At 39.4% G+C, this 9,102-nt stretch overlaps 1 protein-coding gene across 1 annotated transcript; it reads left to right on the plus strand.

Moving 5' to 3' along the window:
- The first annotated feature begins 5,780 nt into the window (after positions 1 to 5,780).
- Positions 5,781 to 8,856, plus strand: LOC135773988 (extracellular calcium-sensing receptor-like). Its single transcript, XM_073815651.1, has 6 exons — positions 5,781 to 5,989; positions 6,080 to 6,368; positions 6,449 to 7,201; positions 7,297 to 7,524; positions 7,663 to 7,786; positions 7,943 to 8,856. Exons 1-6 carry the CDS (start codon positions 5,781 to 5,783, stop codon positions 8,854 to 8,856), a joined length of 2,517 nt encoding a protein of 838 aa, XP_073671752.1.
- Positions 8,857 to 9,102: the final 246 nt, after the last annotated feature.

The following is a 9,102-nucleotide window of genomic DNA, read 5'->3' on the forward strand; positions in this document are numbered from 1 at the left end:
TACATATGTACCAAGATGGTAGGGCTACTTTTCCATTTCAGGAACAAAAAGTTGAGGTAGTCAGCTTACTCAGATTTAACTCCCCAAGGTTTGTAGCTTAACTAGAAAAAGTGCTCTGAAATAAACATTAAACATAACATAGAATGTCACAGTAGACAAGAATGCACTGAAGGGTAACAGGACTGTGACACATCCCAAGGCAGACAAAAAATTATAATGTGCATACTTTGATGAGTGCTTAATAAGTGCTCATCTCGTACATGCAGTTAAAAAAGGATGATAACAAATATACAGCTTGCAATAAATAAAGTATCTGTAATGAGGAGTCACAAGACAGAGGATCCATTTGCAGTTTTATTGATGACACAGTTAGAAAACCAAAATCGTAAACGAAGGACAGGCAGGGTCAGGGCAGGCAGATAACAATCAATAATCTAAAGACAGGCAGAGATTAGGGATGTTAACCGATGACCGTTTGACCGATGGTTGACCGTATCAACGTTAACCGGTCAAAGTTGTCGGTTAAAAAAGGGATCTGTAAATTAGGCTATTATAGACAGTGGACTAAACCCTACTACAGTTAGTCATCTCTTTCTTTCCAAGATCTTTTTGTGTGAAGTGAACAAATCCCTCACACTCAGTTTTTCATAACTGGTCTGTTTGTATTTTATAAACCAATAAAAATACATTTGGCGCGAGGTCACTGCGTTTGGTTTCGCATGCTCACAAGGTTTGCGGTAAACGCTACAGGCTATTTTTTGATAAATTCCTTGATTCGAATAGTAAATAAAATACAGCAATAAAATAATTAAAATTAAAGTCTCTCCTGGTTGTGTTCCAAATTATTAACATTTATGTCTTTTAGGCTAACAGTAAATTGCAGAGTAAGTTTTGTTTCTGTAAATCCTCAGCCATGATTTTTACCACTTTATTAAGTTTTGCTTTGTAGAAAGCATTTCTTTAAAGTGAATTTCGTTTTGTATAAATTGTATCTTAATTTTAATAAATGTTTCATCAACCAAATGCATGTATTTAATAAATAAAAAGCAAATATAGCAGAGTATATAATTACCGGTCTGTGCATCGGCGCCTTCACTTGCATTGCATTGTTAATTAGAACACACCTCATCATAAATAAATAAAACTCAGCGTAGGCCTATATGCCTCATACAAGCATTAAATATCTTTGCTGCATTTGTTCTAGAACAAACACAGTGCGAGACCTGCTTTGGCCGGTGCGTCTTTTACACATTCTGAAGGTGCCCGTTTAATCCATTAGTTTTATCGTGTTGCAGTCTATTAGGCAACATTCCGCATAAGATGGGTTTAGATTTGGAAATACATTACATCTATATTTCAGTGGTAACAGAAAAGGTGATGATGATCATCCTATGTCTTTATTATTACTACCCCAAACTGAAGCACAGTCTCTTCGGAGCTGTCATTTTCTTAAATGAGCCGCGGCAATTTTCAAATGAGCTTCACAAACGCCTTTATTTTCAAGTTCAACGCGATCACCTAGTACCTAAACTATTTCGAAACTAAGCACGGCGCCGCGTTTGCGAGACTTATGTTTCGCGCTGTAGGGGATTTAAAAAGTGTTGTGAGGTCTGTGTGTGTGAGCCGGAGGCAGAGCGCAGAGAGATGAGAGTTGCGAAATTGCAGGCGCGGCTCGAAATGGCTGTTATTTTAAATAGCATAGCATATTTTAAACGAATAGGCCTATCGGTTAACCGGTTTCAACCGGCTAATGAGGCTCGGTGGCCGGTCAAGAAAATGTTTCGTTTTCGCCATCCCTAGCAGAGATCAGAGGCAGGCAGACAACAATCAGTAATCCAAATAACAGTCCAGGTTAGACCTGTTTGAGTCGTGACTCACTCAGATCTTTAACCCGGATCTTTAAATTAACTCATGAGTCGCGAGTCTGTAGTGTCATTAACCCGGATCAGTTGAGTCCTACTACAATTCAATGTAAAACCATAAACAGCGCCACCACACACACAAACCTCTTTCAACATTATTGATGAGACTTCGCTCGCACTACAGATCCACTCGTAACCGGCTGATCTGCGGGAGAACTGACCCGAGATTCTCACTCAGAGCCGGAAACATTGCAAACTCGAGAGACCTGTGGATCCGCGCGAGTCGCGAACTGACCCGAGATTCTCACTCAGAGCCGGAAACAATGCGGACTCGAGAGACATGCAAATCTGCTCTGACTCGAGAATCTCTCAACTCGTAACCGGCTGACCCGTAACCGGATGATCCGTAACCAGCTGATCCGCCGGCTGATCCGTTACCGGCTGATCTGCGCGAACCGTCTCTCCGGCCCTGGGGGCTACATAGGCAGGACACAGTTTTTTTCTATATTTTCTCTATATTATTATGCTCTTGTTATTAGGCTTATTTTTTAAATGGTCGACCATATACACCAAACCTAAAACCTATAAGCATGTTATTTCAGAAGTGAAAGCCTTTTGTTGTGGATTTGCTTTTGAGGAGACTTCAGTCGCTCTATAGATCCACTAACCGGCTCCGGCTGATCCACGCGAATCAGCCGGTTAGTGGATCTGTAGAGCGAGTCTCATGTCCATGGTCTGCGAGTCTGCAATGTTTCCGGCTCTGAGAATCTCGAGCCGCGTGGATCAGCCGGTTACAAGTGTGTCTGTACTGAGTTTCCTTGGCAATTTAGCAATACTGACTCAAGTGACTCACACAACCCGGATCACTTTAGTGAGTGACTCACAATAACCCGGATCCTTAAAAGGAATCAAGTTTGCCAGGCCTAGTCCAGGTCACAACAGATAAATACTCACAGGGAAATAACCCTCAGAAATGATCACACGGGCCAAATCAAGACTTCGCACAGTTCTGTGTTCCAGGGGAGCTTAAATAGCCAGTCTGATTGGTTACAGGTGGTGGCGTGATCAGTCCCAGGTAAGTGGCATGATGGGAAATGTAGTGAACGGGGAAAATTAACTAACCCCCAATTTCCACCGGCTGCGGAAAGGCTGCGGATCCGTTGCGGAACGGCGGCGGAGTCAATCGGTTTCCATTCAAGTCAATGTGTGTATTTCCACTGACTGCGCTCCGAATCCGTCACAGCTCCGGCCATCCGCAGCCCTCCGGCACAAATACGCAGAGCTTCTATTTTTGACGGATGCCGGACAGCTCCGCAGGGCGGAGCCATGACTTTATCGCGTGATCATACCTGAATTCGCAAGATCTCGTGTTTTTTTCCTTTATTAAATCTTTGCAATACAAACATTACAAAGTCATTAATATAGAAACAACAAATAATAGACAAGAACAGAGACAGGGGGAGTTAAATGGTAAAGTATATGGTATAATAACTACATTAAAGATAGAGCATAAATAAATGGTTTTAGCAGCTTTCTTATTTTTTGAATTTTGGATGGATTTGATGTACTGCTCTTTCTATGCGAGATCTCGAGTTGTGATCTGGGCTGGTTTGTAAAAACGTCATAATTCAAGTCATAATTGGTGGAGACAGAACTAGGTATCGCGCGATCATCACGTGAATTTGCGAGACCTCATATGTCCTCGTCACTTCAGCACGCAGCCGCTCTGCAACCAATACGGAACTGGTGGGTATTGACGGACGGCGGAGTGCGGAGCCGTAACGCAGCGGAGCAGATCTGCAGCCGCTCCGCAGTCGGTGGAAATCCGGCGTAAAACTCTGGTGAAGGTGCCCTCTGTCAACTAGGAGGACACAAAGGGCGGGTTCATTCGTAACAGTATCAAGCTTTGAAGTCCCCCAACATTTTTTAGATGCATTTCTTAGAGTTGCCTTTATGCTGATAATGTCATTGGCTCATGAGGCAGCGAGACAACAAGTCAGCTGCCTAAGCTTTTGGGCATCTTTATGGACCAGTTGTTCAAAAAGTTTAATCTGGATCAAAATGATCCGGATTTGGAAATCACATTTTTTCCTATTCAGGATCAGGTAATCTGTCTTACTTTTATGCCGGTTTTTCAAAGCAACATTGGACTGGATCACCCTGATCCAGATACACCGTTTTCAAGATTACCAAATCCAGATTACCTGTGCTCTAAATGTGACAACATATCACAACATGTGTTACCAGCTATGTGAAGAACAGGTAGAAGAACCAATATGGGATCACTGTAAGAGTTTTTTTATTTTGAGACAAAACACAAAAATAACATAAACATCCATTTATAATTTATTTTATGAACCCTCATCTGAGTCACAAAAAATTAAAAACAAACATACATTATCAAATACATTGTGGATGCACAAAGGACGCTTCAAGTGTCTTTTCTGAGCTCCTGTGACTGCTGGCTCTACCAGTGAGGGTCCAGGTTGTATTTCAATAATACAGTAGGGCTGAGATCCAGAATGAATGTTTCCTCTGCATTAGGAGGAACTGGCACACTTTCCTTTACAATCGTAGGCTCACCATCCCCTACAACACCTTGAATCCCATGCAGAGCTTTATAGTTTTCACCTCCAATAATGTCCAGAACCACATCTGTGTAATCATCAACACTGCTCATTGCAAAACAAGATGTGCAATTGAGCTTTTAAATGGAGTTCTGAAGAGACGCTTTGCATGCCTTAACTACTTGCGAGTGGAACCACAGGGAGCATGCAACATAATACTAGCATGTAATGTCCTGCACAACATCGCTACCAGGTGCAATGTCCCTCCCTGTGATGATGTTTATGATGCACCTGAGCCGTTTGAAGAACCAGACCAACCTCTGGCATTCTGTCAGAATGAGGGACTGAGTGGACGTATAGTAAGGGATGCAATTGTTAGACATTGTTTTTGACAGGCTCATCTCTGATGATTGTTTCTTTGAAATTAATATACAGTGATGAATGACATAAAAATTTAATATATTATTTTTGTTTGTGATTGAAATCTGTTTGGGGGATTATTTCATATTTCATTATTTTTACCTTACTGAATGGCTTAATTGGTAGCCTATGTCTACTATATCTACTTTATCACTGTTACAACGGTTACACAAGTCAAGTGCAAAATATAAATAAAAGTATACACTAAATGAAACAAATGTGTTATTTGACCAATTTAAAAAGTTTTTCTAAATCTCACTCTTGGAATCCACCTTTAAATCCTACCCCCTGTTGGGATCAGGATAATCCAGTTTTTTTGGATCAAAGTTATCCAAATCCTACTGACAAGTTTTGAACAACACAAACTGAAGGTTTGATCCAGATTAAAACTAGGATTGGATTCTGTGATCTAATCTGTTTCAGATTCCTTCTTTCCCTTTTGAACAACCCATTTTCAAGATTTGATCCAATCCGATAACCAAAATCCGATCAGCTTTCCTTTGAACAACTGGCCCTATATTGTAAAACATAGCCCATGAAACAGGCACAACAGCTGAACATGATTTTCAGAATTTCATTCACTGTGACTGTGTCCGAAGACCTACCTCGAAGACCCCTCCCCAGACCCTATTTTCAAAAACTCAACAGACCTAAACAAATCACAGTAATGAACTATTTTGATTCTGAAATGGCAAATTTTGCCGAAAGATGACACTAATATTTTCATTTCCCTTTTCTAAAATGAAAAATGAATGACAAGATGAATACTAGATATCCATTCCACCCTGCTTGACTTTCATGCACTCCCCTATGATGTCATTATATGTATCATTGCGTATCTTTCATCCATATTTACTGTCTATAAAAGTATAGCCATTACAGAAATTAGGTCAAATGAATTGTGTACCTGCAGGTGAGTTCAATATTTGGGATGTCTTTGTTTCTATGTATACTCGTGTTTTTTCCTCACCTTAATGCAAATGCAGAAAACACTTTTTGCCGAATGATGGGAGACACTAAATACCCACTGCTGTCTAAGGATGGAGACATAAATATTGGAGCAATTTTTGCCGTCCACAGCAAGGAAACTTTACCTTCATTTGAGTTCACACAAAAACCTCAGCTTCTGTCATGCTCTAGGTTTGTTGCATTTGAGTCTATTCAAGAACAACCTCAAATAATGCCTTTAATGCAAGTGCTTTTTCACGTACCGATTTAATGTTTTAACAGTGTGACTCTAAGTGACTTTCGACTGGCTCAAATCATGATTTTTGCAATTGAGGAAATTAATAGAAATGAAAGTTTGCTCCCAAATGTTTCTATTGGTTATAAAATCTATGATACCTGTGGATCAAGACTTTCGTCTATGAGCGCAACTATGGCATTGTTAAATGGTCAGGAGTTTGCAGCAGGGGGGAAATGTTATGGACAGTCTCCTATACATGCTATTATAGGGGAAACAGAGTCTTCTGCCACAGTGATTTTGTCCAGAACCACAGGACCTTTTAAAATTCCAGTGGTAAGAAACAGTGAAAGTTTGACACAATTATCAGACTAAGGACTGTTTCACTGTTTCCTTTTTTTTTTTTTTTTTTACAGATAAGTCACACAGCCTCTTGTGAGTGTCTCAGTAATAGGGAAGATTACCCCTCTTTCTTTAGAACTATTGCCAGTGATTATCACCAAGGCAGAGCACTTGCATTCTTGGTCAAGCACTTAGACTGGACTTGGGTTGGAGCTGTGAACAGTGACAATGACTATGGAAACTATGGAATGGCCATTTTCCTGAATTCAGCCAAAAAAGATGGGATTTGTGTAGAGTATTCTGTGAAATTTTATAGAACAGAGCCTGAAAAACTCCAAAAAGTGGTAAATACAATAAATCAAGGAACAGCAAAAGTAATAGTTGCATTTGTTTCTTTTATTGAGATGGAATTATTAATTGAACAACTAAGTATTAAGAACATTACAGGCCTCCAAATAATTGGAGTGGAGGGATGGATGGCTTCAAAATATGTTAATTTAAACAGCCTTTATGTGATGAGAGGTTCACTTGGGTTTGCACTGAGAAAAATTTACATTGAAGGTTTTTCAGATTATGTTATTAAATCATTCTGGGACACAGCTTTTCCATGCTCAGAGCTAAATGTGAATTCTTCTCAAGTTGAATTAAATTGCAGCAGATATCAGGATCTACATGTGTTAAGAAACTACAATGAAGATGTGCCTGAACACAGATATTCAAGCCATGTCTACAAAGCAGTATATGCTGTGGCTTATGCACTGCACAGTATAATTAAGTGCAAAGGACAAAAAGTCTGTGAAAAAACGCTGACAATACAACCAAAACAGGTAAGCCATAAAAGAATGAAAGGAAAAAGATCAGCATTTGATTGTATGTTATATTGGTTAAATGATAAGGTTTTAAATCTCTCTCTATTCATTAGGTGGTTGAGGCTCTGAAAAAGGTAAATTTTACTGTAAAGTTTGGAGATCGTGTGTGGTTTGACAGCACTGGTGCTGCAGTAGCCCAGTATGAAGTTGTGAACTGGCAGCAGGACTCAAATGGATCATTTCAGTATAAATCAGTGGGTTACTATGATGCCTCACTGCCCCCTGACCAGCGCTTTGTACTTAACACTGAAAACATAATCTGGGCTGGGGGACAACTGGAGGTTAATAACAATAACCTGTTCATCTGAAATGCCCATTAGAAGAAGCATTAAATGTGCATAACATATTATTGTTATTTTTATTCCTCACAACCTGTATAAATAGCTGAATTTACAGGTGTTCTGTTTGTTTCCATGTAGAAGCCAAAGTCTGTGTGCAGTGAGAGTTGTCCTCCAGGCACTAGGAAGGCTGCACAGAAAGGAAGACCTGTCTGCTGTTATGACTGTATTACATGTGCAGATGGAGAAATCAGTAATGAGACAGGTAAACTTCAGACCAGATTAAAGATCCAAAATAAATTGGGTTAGTTGTTGTCTTTGTGTTCTCCTCCTTCTGTGCACGATGGAGTTTTTTCAGTGGAGCTCTTAAATTATTTATTTAATTTGTCTAACTATAGTGATCACAATTTGTTTATTCCAGATTCAAATAACTGCCAGCAGTGTCCAGGGGAATACTGGTCTAATACTGAGAACACTGAATGTGTGTTAAAGGCTGTAGAGTTTCTCTCATTCACAGAAGTTATGGGTATAGTGTTAGTCTTTTTCTCTCTGTTTGGAGTAGGAATAACTTTACTGATGGCCATCCTGTTGTACAGTAAGAAGGACACTCCCATAGTAAAAGCCAACAACTCTGAGTTGAGCTTCCTGTTGCTCTTCTCATTGACTTTGTGTTTTCTCTGTTCACTTACTTTTATTGGTCTCCCCACTGAGTGGTCCTGTATGTTGCGTCACACAGCGTTTGGGATCACTTTTGTTCTCTGTATCTCCTGTGTTCTGGGGAAAACAATAGTGGTGTTAATGGCATTCAGGGCCACACTTCCAGGAAGTAATGTTATGAAATGGTTTGGGCCTGCACAACAGAGACTCAGTGTTTTTGCCTTTACACTTATACAAGTTCTTATTTGTGTGCTTTGGCTAACAATATCTCCTCCTTTCCCCTATAAAAATATGAAATATTTCAAGGAGAAAATCATCCTTGAATGCAGTTTGGGTTCTACTGTTGGTTTCTGGGCTGTTTTGGGTTATATTGGCCTACTGGCTGTCTTGTGCTTCATTTTGGCTTTTCTGGCGCGTACGCTGCCTGATAACTTCAATGAAGCTAAATTCATCACATTCAGTATGCTCATATTCTGTGCTGTATGGATCACATTTATCCCAGCTTATGTCAGCTCTCCTGGAAAATTTACTGTAGCTGTTGAAATATTTGCCATTTTAGCATCAAGCTTTGGTTTATTATTCTGCATATTTGCACCTAAATGTTACATCATTCTTTTTAAGCCCGAACAAAATACAAAGCAACACTTAATGGGAAAAACACAAACTAAGTCCTGGTAAAATAGGTTCTAATGGTTAAAATGTTGTTGTCTGTCATTTTAGCCAAATAAGCTATATTGCACAGATAAGTTTACTGACATCAAATGTTAATACTGTTTCTGTCCAAATGACATTAAGCTTAATTTAATATACTTATTATACTTTTTATTCTTTGCAACTGCAGATTTCTACTTTTCTGATCATAAGATATATTTTACTTTTTTATATATATATTTTATATATTTTATTTTTTGTAGCAGTCTATAG

The sequence above is a fragment of the Paramisgurnus dabryanus genome, chromosome 9 (assembly GCF_030506205.2).
Source record: "Paramisgurnus dabryanus chromosome 9, PD_genome_1.1, whole genome shotgun sequence".
Classification (NCBI taxonomy): domain Eukaryota; kingdom Metazoa; phylum Chordata; class Actinopteri; order Cypriniformes; family Cobitidae; genus Paramisgurnus; species Paramisgurnus dabryanus.

Coding starts and splice junctions, on each gene's coding strand:
- LOC135773988 (XM_073815651.1), top strand. CDS start 5,781: ATGTCTTTGTTTCTATGTATACTCGTGTTTTTTCCTCACCTTAATGCA. Junction 6,369..6,448: donor GACCTTTTAAAATTCCAGTG/GTAAGAAACAGT, acceptor TTTTTTTTACAG/ATAAGTCACACAGCCTCTTG. Junction 7,787..7,942: donor AGAAATCAGTAATGAGACAG/GTAAACTTCAGA, acceptor TGTTTATTCCAG/ATTCAAATAACTGCCAGCAG.